The 19099-nt window shown below is 39.9% G+C and overlaps 1 protein-coding gene across 3 annotated transcripts in view; it reads left to right on the top strand.

Annotated features, from left to right (window-relative positions):
• Positions 1-10763, top strand: part of abcg1 (ATP-binding cassette, sub-family G (WHITE), member 1) — a 40571-nt gene extending 29808 nt beyond the window's left edge. The window contains exons 7-17 of one of the 3 annotated variants that reach the window (XM_061877778.1): positions 1782-1905; positions 1971-2085; positions 4837-4982; positions 5118-5216; positions 5302-5470; positions 6794-6894; positions 6963-7121; positions 7838-7956; positions 8049-8273; positions 8369-8436; positions 10362-10763. In XM_061877778.1, coding sequence (XP_061733762.1) covers positions 1782-1905; positions 1971-2085; positions 4837-4982; positions 5118-5216; positions 5302-5470; positions 6794-6894; positions 6963-7121; positions 7838-7956; positions 8049-8273; positions 8369-8436; positions 10362-10393 — 1357 coding nt within the window. In that variant the 3' untranslated portion in view covers positions 10394-10763. Of the gene's footprint in view, positions 1-1781; positions 1906-1970; positions 2086-4836; positions 4983-5117; positions 5217-5301; positions 5471-6793; positions 6895-6962; positions 7122-7837; positions 7957-8048; positions 8513-10361 lie in introns of those variants that run through there. The other 2 variants (XR_009802591.1, XM_061877779.1) reach the window with 2 other exon arrangements.
• Positions 10764-19099: the final 8336 nt, after the last annotated feature.

Raw genomic sequence — 19099 nt, 5'->3', positions numbered from 1 at the left:
GATTTTTGCTACATTCCAGTTCTAATACAGCACTTTTGCTGCATTAGAAGGCTAATGTACTGTACCTCCTATACACTAATCATATGTGCTAATACACTACAACAGTTTTACAACCCAATTGTAATACACCACACATTTAAAGGCCTACTGAAACCCACTACTACCGACCACGCAGTCTGATAGTTTATATATCAATGATGAAATATTAATATTGCAACACATGCCAATACGGCCTTTTTATTTTACTAAATTGCAATTTTAAATTTCCTGCGGAGTTTCTTGTTGAAAACGTCGCGGAATGATGACGCGTGTGCGTGACGTCACGGACTGTCAGGAAATATTAGCTTAGGGCTAAAAGTCGTCTCTTTTCATCGCATAATTACACAGTAATTTGGACATCTGTGTTGCTGAATCTTTTGCAATTTGTTCAATTAATAATGGAGATTATAAAGAACAATGCTGTTGGTGGAAAGTGGTGTATTGCAGCTGTCTTTAGCAACGAGACACAGCCGGTGTTTCTTTGTTTTTAACACAGAGCGGTCAAGCGAACATGTTTCTCTACGTCAACCAGCATCTTACATCATTGGATTATTCGTCCTCCTGCAGTAGCTGTTTAAAAGGCAGCTGTAAGCTTGGCTCTTCGGCTTCTCTCTGAGACACTGCGTGTTCACCGCAGCCATCCGACCTCGAGGTATGTCTTTACAATCTCACTAAAACACTATTAAAACAACAAGCAGATAAGGGATCTTCCAGAATTATCCTAGTAAATGTGTCGAATTACATCTGAAACGCTTACACTGCCGCCGCCCGGAGCCGTCGCTTTTTATTTTATTTATTTTCTCTAGTCCTTCGCTGTCAATACCATCATCCACAAATCTTTTATCCTCGCTCAAATTAATGGGGACATTGTCGTTTTCTCGGTCCGAATAGCTCTTGCTGCTGGAGGCTCCCATTAAAAACAATGTGAGCACGTGAGGAGCCCTCACCCTTGTGACGTCATCATCTGCGACTTCCGGTAAAGGCGAGGCTTTTTTATCAGCACCAAAAGTTGCGAACTTTATCGTCGATGTTCTCTACTAAATCCTTTCAGCAAAAATATGGCAATATCGCGAAATGATCAAGTATGACACATAGAATGGACCTGCTATCCCTGTTTAAATAAGAAAATCTCATTTCAGTAGGCCTTTAATGCATTACAATGCTAATAAAACCCATACACTAATTATACATTCTGATACACCACACTTTTGCTGCATTACAATGCTAATATACAACATTTATTATAGGCACTAATACACCACACCTTTGCTACTGTATATCACCATTTTAGTACCACACCTTTGCTGCATTACAATGCTAATATACTCCCTTTACAATAATCATGTGCGCTAATACACTATGCCTTTCCTGCATCACATTTATTATACACCACACCTTTGCAATGCTAATATACCCCCAAACACTAATCACATGTGCCAATAAACCACAACATTGCACCAACCCAATGGTAAAATACCACTTGTATCCTACATTTTAATACACAAGAGCTTGTGTACACCGTAAGGCTAATATACCTGACATATGATCATACATAGTAATACACCACAATTTTGCAACATAACAAATAAATGACACAATTCAACCATGCTAATACACCACATTACAATGCTAACACACTGACACGTCGAGTGTCATGCATTCAACATTCTACTACACCACACTGTATGTTGTATATAATGCACCACAATACTTATTGTGTGTTTGTGTGTGGTGTGTGTCAGTGGGTTGGACAGTTCCTCGTGTTTCCAGGTGGTGTCGCTGTTAAAGGCGTTGGCTCGAGGCGGCCGTACCGTCATCTGCACCATCCATCAACCAAGTGCCAAACTCTTTGAGCTCTTTGACAAGGTGATTGCACTGATTGTCCAGATAGGTTTACTGGGACATCATACACCATCCTGTGTGTGTTGCAGCTCTACGTGCTGAGTCAGGGTCAATGTATCTACAGAGGAAACGTTTCCAGCCTGGTTCCTTACCTGAGGGACCTCGGACTCAACTGCCCCACCTACCACAACCCGGCCGACTTTGGTACAACTAGGGAGAGGAATTGATAAGATTTTTACGATTAAGTTTTAATTTTCGATGCTACTTAACAATTCAGTTCTTTATTGTTCTCAGTTAAATAGAAGAACAAACAGGTTGATTAGCATCAACTTTGTGGGTTGTCCAAACTATGGATCGCCGACGTCTATAATTTGCCCCGCGAGACGTCATTTTATAGTCTTGACAGTTTTGATGCTGCTATTACCATCTAGCAGATAAAGTAAGTAAATCAGGTCAATGACCTTTACTTATTCTGAAAATTCTGTGTGCAGCAACTACTCTTATGACGCATGGCAAACAACCTTCCCTAGTCATGGTGCGACATACAACCAACACACCTGGTCACACATTACACAACCTGCTCACTGAACTTTGTGGATATTATAAAAAAATGTCCATTCACCATAAAAACATATCAAATTTACACCCATTTAACTCCATTCCAAAGCATGATGGGGAAAATGCAAAACACTTTCCACACATACCAATAAAGTATATTCTAAAGCATGCGCTACTGTGCCAAGACGTGTGCACACACAGTAGTCTGGTCGGTGCCCTCACAAACGATCAGAAATCCCAAAAATCCTTAACTTTAACAGCCATATTGCTATAATAATAAACATTTACAAAAGTAAAATCCACTTACAGGAGCTGACAAGAAAGGAGCAGACACAGGGAGAGAATGGAGGAATCGGGGTTCAGGGGCCACGGAATGAGAGGTAGTGTTCTCATTCGCAGTGAAATAAGACAGCTTTGGCATATTTTCCAGAAAAGTCCAGTCTCATCTCAATTAAAACTTGTTGTGGTAAGATTTTTTTCTACTTGTGCGCGCCATTATTGTACTCCTCGCAAATATATATATATATATATATATATATATATGCAATATATATATATATATATATATATATATATATTTTTTAAAACTCCACAGCAATATCCTTTTTCTTTCCACGCTGGTCTGTTGTCATCTTGGGACTCGGATTGAGTTAGCAAAATGGACAAAACTTGTCTCAAAGGGGGAAAAAAACTGAGAAAAGGCACACTTGCTGAAGCACTGAGAAGTGACGAGTGACGTGGAGGGCCCCGACTCCCTAAAAATACCGCGGCCTGCGGCACAAAATGGTTGCAGGCGAGAAACAAAATGAATGAATGAGCGAACGTTGGCACACAGAGACAGGGTTCGCACACGGAGGCACATTTGACTTGATCTAAAAGTTTTTCAAAATGAAAAGTTTGCAAATAGAGGGGTTGGGAAATTAAGGTTCCACAGTATTGCAAGTTACCTTGTTGTCATCCTTTAACGTCAATAATTTTCCAACGTGGTGACGTCATGCACACCCACAGGAGTACGATAATGGAAACTGGCAAAATGATTCCCAGGAATGGAGGCACTGGGAGTCAGTTCTCAGCATGTAACGGGTTTTCGATTCCACTTCCGGGATAGAACTCAACAAAAAATGTCCCATTATCAGAAAAATGCAGCTGGACATCAAGAGGCTCCAGGAAATTATCTAAATCCAGGACAGCATTATTTAGTATTTCACACCTTTTTATGGATATTATTTGTTGAGAGGAGCCAGATTTTAAGGAGTCATTCCTTTCAAAGAGTGGTTCAAAAGTCTTGTTTTTTATAGTTCTTTGTTTTAATCAAGGAAAGAATCGCCACTATTAGTTAAACAACCATTTTATAGCACTTGTCCCTCTCGTTAAGATTTAATTCACACAAATATTAGTGACAATTATTCTGAATTATTGGCTAAAATTGTATTGTGTGTTTATGGTAAATATTCCAGAAGGCTGTGATGACATATTTCCATACTTTGGCAGTGACATCACTAGTTTGAATTTGACCTTACCTAAAAACATGTGTAGCATTTTTAGCAATATAGAAATAATACACACATAATAAGTTAGAATAAAGTATAAATATAACTATTCCTACTCCCTCTAGTGGTACTTTAAACTTTTATGTGCAATGAATTATTTGATTCATTGTTAAAGTACAGTGGTTTACTTTCCTATAGTCAAACTCAGTGTTACTGTTCAAACTGTGTGTAATGTTACAGTAGCCAAAACTATTAAATATACTTGTTAAATAAAACTTCTGCCTTGTTTTTAACGAGTACTTCGGCCTTTGATTGATTGATTGAAACTGTTATCAGTAGATTGGACAGTTCAGTACATATTCCTTACAATTGACAACTAAATGGTAACACCAGAATAAGTTTTTCAACTTGTTTAAGTCGGGGTCCACGTTAATCAATTATGTTGCTTTATTTTAATGTTATTCATTTTGGTCGTGAAAAAAGTTTGAGAACCACTGCTTTAGAATAATAAAATTAATAAAATGAAATAAAAATAAAATACAAATGAACAAACACAACAAAAAAAAATTATACTTTCTATATATTTATATTTTTTCTTAAATGTAAAAGTTTTATTTATATGTAGTTAAAAAAACTAAATTCCAAATGCTGCTTAATTTTCTTCATTTCCTAGTCCAGTTGCCAGTCTGGTGGGCAATTGTCGATTCTAAATCTGCATGTGCAAAAAAACGGCTCCCAGCTGCGACTCGGTTCACTTAAAAGAGCCATTGAAAAGACTCGATTTGTTTGCGAACGTCACATCTCTACATGTAACTTGCTTAGCGTCACCATTTCAACTCGGTACTACTAAAAAAATGGTTGCCGTTGTTTTTGCGAGGTCACCTGACCTTGTCGTTTTGTCTTTCAGTGATGGAGGTGGCCTCGGGGGAGTACGGGGATCAAATGGTGCCCCTGGTGACGGCCGTGCGGAACATGAAGCATGAGGGCGACCAGCAAACGGAGCTGAACGGCGACGCCAAGCCCCACACGGTGATGTGGCAGCGACCTGACGAGGTGAAAAAACTATTTGACCATCTATTGATTTGTCGCTGTGGCAGCACGGTGAAGATGTGGTTAGCACGTCTGCCTGGAAGGCGGATCTGGAGACATTGCGTGTAAACTACAAAAGTGTCATGTTGTGTTCCCCAGGAGTCGTCATCTGAAGGTTGTCACAGTTTTTCTGCCAGTTGCAGAGTTCAGTTCTCCATTTTGTTTAGAAGAACTTTCCTCAGCATCCTGAGAGACTCGGTGAGATGAAGCGCCGCCGTGTGGCTTCCCTTGGTCACTGCAGCGGCCCGGCCGTCCACTCACTGCGCTCTCATTTGTTGTTCAGGTGCTGACTCACCTGAGGATCACCTCCCACATCGGGATTGGCGTTCTCATTGGCCTGCTTTACCTGGGCATCGGCAACGAGGCCAAGAAGGTCCTCAGTAATTCAGGCTTCCTCTTCTTCTCCATGTTGTTCCTCATGTTCGCTGCTCTGATGCCAACTGTTCTCACCTGTGAGTCACCACCGCACGGCCCTGGGTCATGTGACATCATCATATTCGCTTTTTCTCTTCTGTCATAACACAAAAGTTACAATTATGTACCGAGCAATAAACAGACAGCAGTGTGCACTCGGACTGCACGGCTTTCTCTTCAGCGAGACGCTTTAAAATGAGTCTCTACTAGTGTACCAATATTTTGGTACCGGTACTAAAATGTATTTCGATACTTTTCTAGATAAAGGGGACCACAAAAAATTGCATTATAGGCTTTATTCAAACAAAAAATCCTGCGGTACATTAAACATATGTTTCTTATTGCAAGTTTGTCCTTAAATAAAATAAAAACAAGACAACTTGTCTTTTAGTAGTAAGTAAGCAAACAAAGGCTCCTAATTAGTCTACTGACATATGCAGTAACATATTGTGTCATGTATCACTCTATTATTTTGTCAACATTATTAAGTACAAGTGGTTGAAAATGAATTATTAATATACTTGTTCATTTACTGTTAATATCTGCTTACTTTCTTCTTTAACATGTTCTAGCTACACTTCTGTTAAAATGTAATAATCACTTATTCGTCTGTTGTTTCATACTTTACATTAATTTTGGATGATACCACAAATCTGGGTATTAATCCGATACCAAGTAGTTACAGGATCATACATCGGTCATATTCAAAGTCCTCATGTGTCAAGGACACATTTCTTGAGTTTATAAACATAATATACATTCTGGGTTGCGGGACGAGTACTTTTTAGAGGCGGTATCTTACAGAATATGATTCATTAGTATCGTGGTACTAAACTAATTCTGGTATACCGTACAACCCTAGCCTGTATTGACCTAAGAGGTTGCCATTATTGGCGTACTCCTCGCAAATAGTCCTTTGTAAGTCCACAGCAAATCCCTCCTTCTTTTCAGGCTGCTTTGTTGGCTTTCTTGGGCCCATATTGAGTAAGAAAAAAAACAAAACTGGTGGAATGTCAAGGAAAGAAGCACACGCTGAAGCACCAAAGAGTGGCGGCCAAGTAATGGAGTCAGAAACAGGATTTGACGTAGGGGGCTATTCCAAAGTGGCTTCGACCCTGCGTACAGAAAGCAATGTCATCAAAATGTCAGTGACCAAAGGCTTCTAGCGGCATGCAAAATGAACGACTGAAGGATTAGAGGCATATTTTGCACAGTATGAAGGTTTGTATACCCGAAAAGTCCCAAATAGAGGCATTCGCAAATCGAGGTTCCACTTTATATTTACATTTTCACAAAGGTACTAACAACAAAGCTAAAAAGCTGTTAGCTTGATGTGTACCATGTGACTTTGTGTGCTGCAGTCCCTCTGGAGATGGGAGTATTTCTGAGGGAACATCTCAACTACTGGTACAGTCTCAAGGCTTTCTACTTGGCTAAGACCATGGCCGACGTTCCTTTCCAGGTCAAGTCCTCGTTTACACTCGTGGTAAGCTGTCACGATGTGTCCTGACCCATGTGACCAATGTGCAGGTGGTATTCCCGGTGGTGTACTGCAGTATCGTGTACTGGATGACAGCTCAGCCTCCAGACGCCACACGCTTCTTCCTCTTCCTGTCCCTGGGGGTCATGACCTCGCTGGTGGCACAGAGTCTTGGCCTGCTAATTGGAGCTGCTTCCACCTCGCTGCAGGTCAGGAAGTACCGGTATTTACAAAATAAGAGCATTTTTGTGTAGCCCAAATGTATTCCACTGGGGGAAACGGTCTGATAAATCAAAGGATGTGGGGGCTATTTTGGTAGTTTTCACTTAAAAAAAAACAATAACAACAGTACAATGTATTTATTTTTTTCCAAAGAACTACGAAATGCAATTTTGGAAGAAATTTTGGGCCAAAAACCAAACTGAAAGGCTAATAGATAATAGATCAACTTACAAAAAATATGACTCATAGGTGTACCAGCAAAATGAGCTAAAAAAAAGTTAACATCCTAACAGTAACATGCTAACAAAAGCATGTTACTGTTAGCATTTTTTAGCCTTCTAAAGGCTAAAAAAGCTAGCATGCTAAAATGCTAACTGTAACAGGCATCACGTATCAAAATAAATTACTCCGAGGTGCACATCTGAAAAACGTGTTAAAAATGCTTAGCACGCATCAATCACAAAAATAGGATTCCGGTGTATACCTACAAAATTAGCTAACAAACCTGCTTACTAATGTTCGTATGCTAAAAGGTAGCATTTGTGAAGTATATATTTGACGCTGAGGTGTTGTATACCTGCGAAATTAGCAAAATAACTAGCGTGCTATAATGTGGCTATTTTTTAATTAAAAAAAAAAGATCTACGGGCCTCACTATGGACACCCCTACTTAAGAACATTTTGTGATTTTTATTTCCTACAGGTGGCCACCTTTGTGGGTCCGGTCACAGCAATTCCGGTTCTGCTGTTTTCTGGCTTCTTTGTAAGTTTTGACACGATCCCTTGGTACCTGCAGTGGATGTCCTACATCTCCTATGTCAGGTGGGGCGCCGTGAGACATTTGTTCATCCATGAATTGAACCGCACATAACAACACTGAATTGAATTTGAACTCTTCCTCTCCGGTGTGTCAGATACGGTTTTGAAGGAGTCATCCTGTCCATCTATGGTTTGGAGCGAGAGGATCTTCACTGTGAACATGATGACACGTGTCACTTCCAGAAGTCTGACGCCATCCTGCAAGAACTGGACATGATGGACGCCAAATTATACCTGGACTTTGTTGTCCTGGCCATTTTCTTCTTCTCGCTGCGTCTCATCGCTTACTTCATCCTCAGATACAAAATCAGTGCTGAGAGGTAGACCGGGAATGTGGGGTGGGGATCTGGAATGTGCGAAGAGGATATCCCCTGCTTAGGCCCAAAAGCAAATCAGTTGTCCGTGTGTCCTGCAGGGACAGGAGCAGGTCTCCAAGCTCCTGTAGTTTTTCCTCAGCGGAGAGACCACATGACAGATGGACCGGTAAGTACTTCACGGTCAAAGCAGAAACTGAGCTTTTCCTCTCATTGTCATGCGTGAAAGCAGTCAGAAGGTTTGCATTTTTGTTTCATTTGTCAATTCTTGGGGATCACCCAAAGTGGGGAATGTTGTTAGTCCCAGGACCCGAAAGGGTTTCAGTCATAACAGTCTTAAAAGTAAGTCATATATATATATATATATATATATATATATATATATATATATATATATATATATATATATATATACACACATCCATTTTCTACCGCTTATTCCCTCTTGGGGTTGCAGGGGGCGCTGGTGCCTATCTCAGCTACGATCGGGTGGAAGGCAGAGTACACCCTGGACAAGTTGCCACCTCATCGCAGGGCATATATATACAAATATAAATATATTTATACATATATATAAACCTATATATAGATATATATTATTTTAAACACTTGAATCTCTAGATCAGGGATGTCAAAGCCAATGCCCGCGGGATGATTTGATTAGTATTAGAAGCGGCCCGCAGACCACATCCGCCTGCTGCTGTTTTGCACACACTAATACTCAATCAGTGTTGGCGCTAAGAATTTTCAAAACAGGGTCCCAGGGACCCCATCAAGTCATAAAATTGGGGTCCCACAGTACATTTTTGGGGTCCAACTTTTTTGTAAGTGTTTCGAAAACAAATGATAAATGTATGCATTATCCTGTTATACTGTAGCTCACATTCTATATTGTGTTTTGGAAAGGTTGTCATAAACGTTACTTAATTCATTAAAAAAATGATATAAATGAAAACAAATATGTAAATGTATTCCTTTATAAACATTCATTCACTTTCTTCTTTCCTTCATTGAGGGGTTAGTGCGTCTGCCTCACAATACGAAGGTCCTGAGTAGTCCTGGGTTCAATCTCGGGCTTGGGATCCTTCTGTGTGGAGTTTGCATGTCCTCCCCATGACTGCGTGGGTTCCCTCCGGGTACTCCGGCTTCCTCCCACCTCCAAAGACATGCACCTGGGGATAGGCCCGTCCCACTTCCAAAGACATGCACCTGGGGATAGGTTGATTGGAAACACTAAATGGTCCCTCGTGTGTGAATGTGAGTGTGAATGTCTATCTGTGTTGGCCCTGTGATGAGGTGGCGATTTGTCCAGGGTGTACGTCGCCTTCCGCCCGATTGTAGCTGAGATAGGCACCAGCGCCCCCCGCGATCCCAAAAGGGAATAAGCGGTAGAAAATGTATGGATGGATGGATCTAAACTTTACCACTGCCGGTATTTTCTTCTATATTTTTATTGTAATATTTTCAGAATGTGTTTGTTCTATTTTTGGCCAAAGTAAGACAAAGAAAACAATCTGAAGTTGTCCTTATTTTTTTGTTTTAACGCCATGATTTTAACAGTCCGGCCAGCGTGTGCACAGATTTTCACACCCTGGTCTAGATGGACTTCATATCGGTTGATATAAAGGTTTTGATTTTTTTGCCCGTTCTCAAGTGGCGACTTGTCAAGGGTGTTCCTTGCCTTCCGCCCGATTGTAGCTGAGATAGGCACCAGCACCCCCCGCGACCCCAAAGGGAATAAGCAGTAGAAAAAGAAATGGATGGATGGATTTTTTTTGCCCTTTTTGTCAAAGAAAACATCCTTTCTAAAGGCAAAGACAAACTATGCAATATTTGTGCACACATGCACAATACTTTTGTAACCACATCCACTCAACTCTCATGTCACTCCCAACTCACCAACATGATTTCTTTTATGACATTTAAATTGTTGGCAGATCATAGCAACTATGCGTCTACTATAAATATATGGTAGTCTGGCGGTATCTAGTGGTTAACGGGTTAAACTACACCTTTAAGAGGATTTTCATGTACAATATTTCAAAGGGAAATTCATTTGTTTTTCATGCAAATTTTTTTTTTTTTAAATAACAGGTTTACAGTCTTTTGAAAACTGGCCATTATAAAAGGGAGTTATTGGGGATCCCGGGGAACTCCAATGTATACTCATTCAATAGCTCGTGCTAAAAATAACGGACAATGCACATTTTGAAATGAATTCCTTTACAACTCCTGTGACCATCTTTAATTCAGCTAACTTTTAAAATGCACATTTTCTTGCATGATGTTATCTCCAAAGACAATAAAAAAGACCCACAAAGGTCTGAGGTCTCCCCAAGGGTGACACAGCTAAAAAAAAAGGTCAACCACAGTCACTTTGAGGGTTGCTATGAAAACGCACAAACCAATGTGGTTTAAGAGAGTGAAGCAATATGAGACGGAATCACAAACTTTTAATACAGTTAGGAAAAATAAAGTACCTCCTGACTTTTCTAATTGCTGTCTTGTTGTTATTAAACCTTTGGATGATTGTGCAATAAGTCAGCTCAGAGAACCAGAATGAGTTTGTTGAATATTCTCTCATGGAAAGATGGAGAAATAAAAACTACTTAAAACTGATACAAGAAAAAGCAACAAAGGCCTCGTTCACACTGGAACTCAATTCCCATTTGTGGATATAAATAACATACACTATATTGCCAAAAGTATTTGGCCACCCATCCAAATGATCAGAACCAGGTGTCCTAATCACTTGACCCGGCCACAGTTGTAAAAAATCAAGCACTTAGGCATGGAGACTGTTTCTGCAAACACTTGTAAAAGAATGGGCCGCTCTCTGGAGCTCAGTGATTTCCAGCGTGGAACTGTCATAGGATGCCACCTGTGCAACAAATCTAGTAGTGAAGGTTCCTCGCACTTAAATATTCCAAAGTCAACTGACGGCTTTATTGTAAGAAAATGGAAGAGTTTTCGAACAACAGCAACTCAGCCACCAAGTGGTAGGCCACATAAACTGACAGAGAGGGGTCAGCGGATGCTGAAGCGCATAGTGCAAAGACAGCTGGCACTCCATTCGGTGACAGAAAGTTCTGTGAGTATGGCTTTCTTAGAATAATACACAACTCACATAATGTTTTTTTTCTGCTATGACTGTGCCAGAGTTAGACATGCGTTCTACTGAGGTGGCAATTTATGATGCGTTCAGTTTATCTCAGGACCAAGCAAACAATCTGAAAATACCCGTCATATCAATTCCTAGATATGGTCGTAATTATTTTAAGTGCACTACGCATAATAAACGCAACATTATTAATAATGATACTACGGATAATTTGATCAAAAACTCCGTAAAACAGCCCACTACCTATAATATGGGCTTTTTAAACATAAGATCATTGTCTCCCAAAACGTTATTAGTTAATGAGGTCATTATAGACAACAATATTAACGTCATCGGTCTCAGGGAAACCTGGCTTAAACCAGACAAATCTTTGGCGCTAAATGAGGCTTCTCCTCCTAACTATGTGAATGCGCATATTGCCCGTCCCCTTAAAGGCCTACTGAAACCCACTACTACCGACCACGCAGTCTGATAGTTTATATATCAATGATGAAATATTAACATTGCAACACATTCCAATACGGCCTTTTTAGTTTACTAAATTGCAATTTTAATTTTCCCGGGAGTTTCTTGTTGAAACATCGCGGAATGATGACGTGTACGCGTGACGTCACGGACTGTTAGGAAATTTTAGCGCTGCGCACACACACAGCTAAAGGTCGTCTGCTTTAACCGCATAATTATCTGTGTTGCTGAATCTTTTGCAATTTGTTCAATTAATAATGGAGAAGTCAAAGTAGAAAGATGGAGTTGGGAAGCTTTAGCCTTTAGCCACACAAACACACGGTGATTCCTTGTTTTAAAATTCCCGGAGGTGAAGCTTTACTATGGATCAGAGCGGTCAAGCGAACATGGATCCCGACCAAATGTCAACCAGCAGTTTTCGGTGAGAAAATTTGGGTAAAAAGTCGCCACTTACCGGAGATCAGCTGAGCTTGTGCCGTCCATAATGCTGCCATCGACTTCCATCAGACACTGGCCTCAAGACACCCGTGGATATACCCTTCAGACTATCAGGTACTATTAAACCCACTAAAACACTAGCAACACAATAGAAAGATAAGGGATTTCACAGAATTATCCGAGTAAATGTGTTTAAAAACATCTGAATCCGTCCCAATGCAATCGCGTTTTTTTTTTAAACATGATTTTTTTTTTCTAGTCCGTCGCTATTAATATCCACGAACACAAATCTTTTATCCTCGCTCAAATTAATGGGGAAATTGTCGTTTTCTCGGTCCGAATAGCTCTTTTTGTTGGAGGCTCCCATTAAAAACAATGTGAGGATGTGAGGAGCCCTCAACGGGTGACGTCATCATCTGCGACTTCCGGTAAAGGCAGGGCTTTTCTGTTAGCGACCAAAAGTTGCGAACTTTATCGTCAATGTTCTCTACTAAATCCTTTCAGCAAAAATATGGCAATATCGCGAAATGATCAACTATGACACATACAATGGACCTTCTATCCCCGTTTAAATAAGAAAATCTCATTTCAGTAGGCCTTTAAAAGGGGTGGGGGGTTGCACTAATATACAACGAAAACTTTAACCTTAGTTCTAACCTAAATAATAAATATAAATCGTTTGAGGTGCTCACTATGAGGTCTGTCACACCGCTGCGTCTATACGTGGCTGTAATCTACCGCCCCCCCCAGGGCCCTATTCGGACTTTATCAGTGAATTCTCAGAGTTCGTTGCTGATCTAGTGACGCACGCCGCTAATATAATTATAATGGGGGACTTTAATATCCATATGAATACCCCATCAGACCCACCAGACTATAATTAATAGCTCTGGTCTTACACAAATAATAAATGAACCCACGCATCGCAACGGTAATACGATAGACCTAGTGCTTGTCAGGGGTATCACCGTTTCCAAAGTTATGATACTCCTGTATACTAAAGTAATGTCCGATCATTACCTTATAAAATTCGAAGTTCAGACTCGTGTTCGGCAAGCTAATAATAATAATAATAACTGCTATAGCAGCCGCAACATTATTGCTGCCACAACGATGACTCTTGCTGGCCTACTGCCCTCGGTAATGGCATATTTCCCAAAGTATGTGGGCTCTATTGAGAACCTCACTAACAATTTTAACAACGCCCTGCGCGAAACCATTGATAGTATATCACCGCTGAAGTTAAAAAAGGCTCCAAAAAGGCGTACCCATGGTTTACAAAATAAACTAGAGCTCATAAATTATCATGTAGAAAGCTGGAACGCAAATGGCGCACGACTAAACTTGAGGTGCACCATCAAGCATCTAGTGATAGTTTAATAACTTATAAACGCATGTTTAACTTAGTTAAAGCTAAATATTAATCAAATCTCATCCGCCTTAATAAAAACGGTCCTAAATTCTTGTTTAGTACGGTAGCATCACTAACCAAAAAAGGGACTCCTTCCAGTAGCTCCACCCACTCGGCAGATGACTTTATGAATTTTTTAATGAGAAAATTTAACTCATTAGAAAGGAGATTAAAGACAATGCGTCCCAGCTACAACTGGGTTCTATTAACACAGATACGACTGTATATACGGCGGATATTGCCCTCCAAAATACCTTCTCATGTTTTGATGAAATAACATTAGAAGAATTGTTACAACGTGTAAATGGAATAAAACAGATAACATGCTTACTTGACCCACTTCCTGGAAAACTTGTCAAGGAGCTCTTTGTATTATTAGGTCCATCAGTGCTAAATATTATAAACTTATCACTTTCCTCGGGCACTGTTCCCCTAGCATTTAAAAAAGCGGTTATTCATCCTCTCCTTAAAAGACCTAACCTCGTTCCTGACCTCATGGTAAACTACCGACCGGTGTCTCACCTTCCCTTTATTTCGAAAATCCTCGAAAAAATTGTTGCAGAGCAGCTAAATGAACACTTAGCATCTAACAATCTATGTGAAACCTTTCAATCCGGTTTCAGGGCAAATCACTCTACGGAGACAGCCCTCGCAAAAATGACTAATGATCTATTGCTAACGATGGATTCTGATGCGTCATCTATGTTGCTGCTCCTCGATCTTAGCGCTGCTTTCGATACCGTCGATCATAATATTTTATTAGAGCGTATCAAAACATGAATTGGTATGTCAGACTTAGCCATGTTTTGGTTTAACTCTTATCTTACGGACAGGATGCAGTGCGTCTCCCATAACAATGTGACCTCGGACTATGTTAAGGTAACGTGTGGAGTTCCCCACGGTTCAGTCCTTGGCCCTGCACTCTTCAGCATCTACATGCTGCCGCTAGGTGACATAATACGCAAATACGGTATTAGCTTTCACTGTTACGCTGATGACACCCAACTCTACATGCACCTAAAGCTGACCAACACGGCGGATTGTAGTCAGCTGGAGGCGTGTCTTAATGAAATTAAACAATGGATGTCCGCCAACTTTTTGCAACTCAACGTCCAAAAAAACGGAAATGCTGATTATTGGTCCTGCTAGACATTGACCTCTATTTAATAATACAACTTCAACATTTGACAACCAAACAATTAAACAAGCCGACTCGGTAAAGAATCTGGGTGTTATCTTTGACCCAACTCTCTCCTTTGAGTCACACATTAAAAGCGTTACTAAAACGGCCTTCTTTCATCTCCGTAATATCGCTAAAATTCGCTCCATTTTGCCCACTAACGACGCTGAGATCATTATCCAGGCGTTTGTTACGTCTCGTCTCGATTACTGTAACGTATTATTTTCGGGTCTCCCCATGTCTAGCATTAAAAGATTACAGTTAAAACAAAATGCGGCTGCTAGACTTTTGACAAGAACAAGAAAGTTTGATCATATTACGCCTGTACTGGCTCACCTGCACTGGCTTCCTGTGCACTTAAGATGTGACTTTAAGGTTTTACTACTTACGTATAAAATACTACACGGTCTAGCTCCATCCTATCTTGCCGGTTGTACCATATGTCCCGGCAAGAAATCTGCGTTCAAAGGACTCCGGCTTATTAGTGATTCCCAGAGCCCAAAAAAAGTCTGCGGGCTATAGAGCTATGTTCAGGAAGTCGGTCCGTCGACGAAACTTGCTTCGCTGTCACTTCCCTTGTGTTTGTCGCTTCCTTTGTGGCTTAAAGTTGTGTTGTGACTTTTGCGACCGTGCTGCAGCTGAAAGTTGTTGTAATTTATGATGTTGTCACATGGCGTTTGTATTTGTTGTGATTTTTCTCGGCCACCGTAGCTATCCGCCTTTCTTTTTTTTGCCGACTGATGGCGATGACTTGAACACAGTTGAACGTCCTTGTTCTTAAAATTACTAAACTTCATACAAAGTCTGCCGTACTTTAATCCAATGTTTTCCTTTTTCTAGTATTGATTGCCTTTTAAATCCATGTTGGATCGATACCTGTCGTACGGAAGGCAAACTTGCCGAGCACAGATCCATGTAGTTGACCCTAAGATAGATAAATCGATACATCAATTAATCGGTACACACCTACGTTTTAGTTTACAAGTATATAACTGTAACCAACTGATTCTGTCAAAGGAAAAGTAACATATTTTAACATTCGTAAAACACAACCAATTCAGTTTGTATTGAGTGCTGATAGAATGGTATTGAAATTAAGTTTGTTCGGAATGGAGAGAAAACAGGAAGCATTTTGAAATGTTTGCCTCAATGTTTCCGGAGTGTCGATACGCTAACAAGTGTGTCCCAGGAGACGCCATTAAGCCGAGCGGTCTCACGCGGCTCAAGTCGCGGACAAACATGTTGACACCAGCTAGTGACCTCTGACCCCCAGGGAGTTTGCTAATGATGTGTTGTTTGAGCAAAGAAAACAAGGCTTGATGACGTGTTCACGGACCTGGATGAAAACATCTTTAAGGTGTGTGTGTGGACTAATAACACATCATTTCTCATTGTTTTACTTTGTCAAAATTATGAGGGACAAGTGGTAGAAAATGTATTATTAAACCACTTGTTCATTTACTGTTAATATCTGCTTACTTTCTGTTTTAACATGTTCTATTTACACTTATGTTCAAATGTAATACTCACTTATTATTCTGTTGTTTGATACTTTACATTAGTTTTAAATAATTCCACAAATGTGTGTATGGTTCGAATACCAAGTAGTTACAGGGTCATACATTGGTCATATTTAAAGTTCTCCCGAGTCCAAAGACGTATTTCCTGAGTTTGTAAACAATAAAAAAAATACAAAAGATTTTGTGATAGTAAATCGATGTAATCGTTGGAGTAACGACTAGGGCTGTGAATCTTTGGGTGTCCCACGATTCGATTCAATATCGATTCTTGGGGTCATGATTTGATTCAAAATCTATTTTTTTTCCAATTCAACACAATTCTTGATTCAAAAACGATTTTTCCCCGATTTTAAAGGATTCTCTATTCATTCAATACATAGGATTTCAGCAGGATCTACCCCAGTCTGCTGGCATGCTAGCAGAGTAGTAGATTTTTGTAAAAAGCTTTTATAATTGTAAAGGACAATGTTTTATCAACTGATTGCAATAATGTACATTTGTTTTAACTATTAAACAAACCAAAAATATGACTTATTTTAACTTTGTGAAAACATTGGACACAGTGTGTTGTCAAGCTTATGAGATGCGATGCAAGTGTAAGCCATAAATGTCTAATGTTATTGTCAATGAGGGATTTTTAATCACTGCTATGCTGAAATTATAACAAAAATGTATACTGTTGTTGATAATATTCATTTTTGTTTCACTACTGGGGTTCATGGTGGAAGAGGGGTTAGTGCGTCTGCCTCACAATACGAAGGTCCTGAGTAGTCAGGGTTCAATCCCGAGCTCGAGATCTTTCTGTGTGGAGTTTGCATGTTCTCCCCGTGACTGCGTGGGTTCCCTCCGGGTACTCTGGCTTCCTCTCACCTCCAAAGACATGCACCTGGGGATAGGTTGATTGGCAACACTAAATTGGCCCTAGTGTGTGAATGTGAGTGTGAATGTTGTCTGCTTTAACGGCATAATTACACAGTATTTTGGAGATCTGTGTTGCTGAATCTTTTGCAATTTGTTCAATTAATATTGGAGAAGTCACAGTAGGAAGATGGAGTTGGGAAGCTTTAGCCTTTAGCCACACAAACACACGGTGATTCCTTGTTTAAAATTCCCGGAGCTGAAACTTTACTATGGATCAGAGCGCGGTCAAGCAGACATGGATCCCAATCAGCAGGTTTCAGTGAGAAAATTGTGGTTAAAAAATCAGTTCTTACCGGAGAAAAGCTGAGCTTGTGCCGTCCATAGCTGCTGTCGACTCCCCTGAGACACTGGCGTCAAGACACCCGTGGAGACACATCTCCGACTATCAGATACTATTTAACTCACTAAAACACTAGCAACACAATAGAAAGATAAGGGATTTCCCAGAATTAACCTAGTAAATGTATTTAAAAACATAAGAATCCGTCCTAATGCAATCACGTTTTTTTTTTTTTTTTAGTCCGTCGCTATCAATATCCTCAAACACGAATCTTTCACCCTCGCTCAAATTAATGGCAGGCCTTTTCTCTTAGCACCGACATTTGCAAAATTTATCGTGGATGTTCTCTACTAAATCCTTTCAGCAAAAATATGGCAATATAGCGAAATGATCAAGTATGACACAGAATGGACCTGCTATCCCCGTTTAAATAAGAAAATCTCATTTCAGTAGGCCTTTAATGTTTGCTTTGTGTATAATTTTAGCTGTTTGCAAATTCAGTATGTCGTGGAATTTCAGTATTTCTGATTCAAAAAATAAAGCATATGTATGTTCTCTATATTCAACATTATGTTTTATTCTAAAGGATCTTTTTTGTCAAGTTTCTTCATGGAGGCGAGAATTCGTGATTTAGAAGTAGCTAAAACACCGGAAGGACTCTGCAGTGCATTGCTTTACCTTTATCGCCGGTATATTTTTTAATTCCTTAGTACTGCGGTACTTTTATGAGTACTTGTATATTGTACAAACCCCGTTTCCATATGAGTTAAGAAATTGTGTTAGATGTAAATATAAACGGAATACAATGATTTGCAAATAATTTTTAACCCACATTCAGTTGAATATGCTACAAAGACAACATATTTGATGTTCAAACTGATAAACATTTTTTTTGCAAATAATCATTAACTTTAGAATTTGATGCCAGCAACACGTGACAAAGAAGTTGGGAAAGGTGGCAATAAATACTGATAAAGTTGAGGAATGCTCATCAAACACTAATATGGAACATCCCACAGGTGTGCAGGCTAATTGGGAACAGTTGGGTCCCATGATTGGGTATAAAAGCAGCTTCCATGAAATGCTAAGTAATTCACAAACAAGGATGGGGCGAGGGTCACCAATTTGTAAGCAAATTGTCGAACAGTTTTAGAACAACATTTCTCAACGAGCTATTGCAAGGAATCTGGGATTTTACCATCTACGGTCCGTAAAATCATCAAAAAGTCCAGAGAATCTGGAGAAATCCCTGCACGTAAGCGATGATATTATGGACTTTTGATCCCTCGGGCGGTACTGCTCCAAAAACCGACATCAGTGTGTAAAGGATATCACCACATGGGCTCAGGAATACTTCATAAAACCTCTGTCTGTAACTACAGTTGCCCAGTGGGCACAGAGACGTTTAATTAACGTTGAAACGTTACTTTCCCGTGTTGAAACAACGTTGGATTTGGGTTGAAAATGAAAGTTGGATCAACGTTTAAATACCGACA

This window comes from Nerophis ophidion, linkage group LG18, assembly GCF_033978795.1.
Source record: "Nerophis ophidion isolate RoL-2023_Sa linkage group LG18, RoL_Noph_v1.0, whole genome shotgun sequence".
Lineage (NCBI taxonomy): Eukaryota > Metazoa > Chordata > Actinopteri > Syngnathiformes > Syngnathidae > Nerophis > Nerophis ophidion.
Note: the sequence above shows the minus strand (reverse complement) of the source record. Positions and strands in the feature narration are given on the sequence as shown.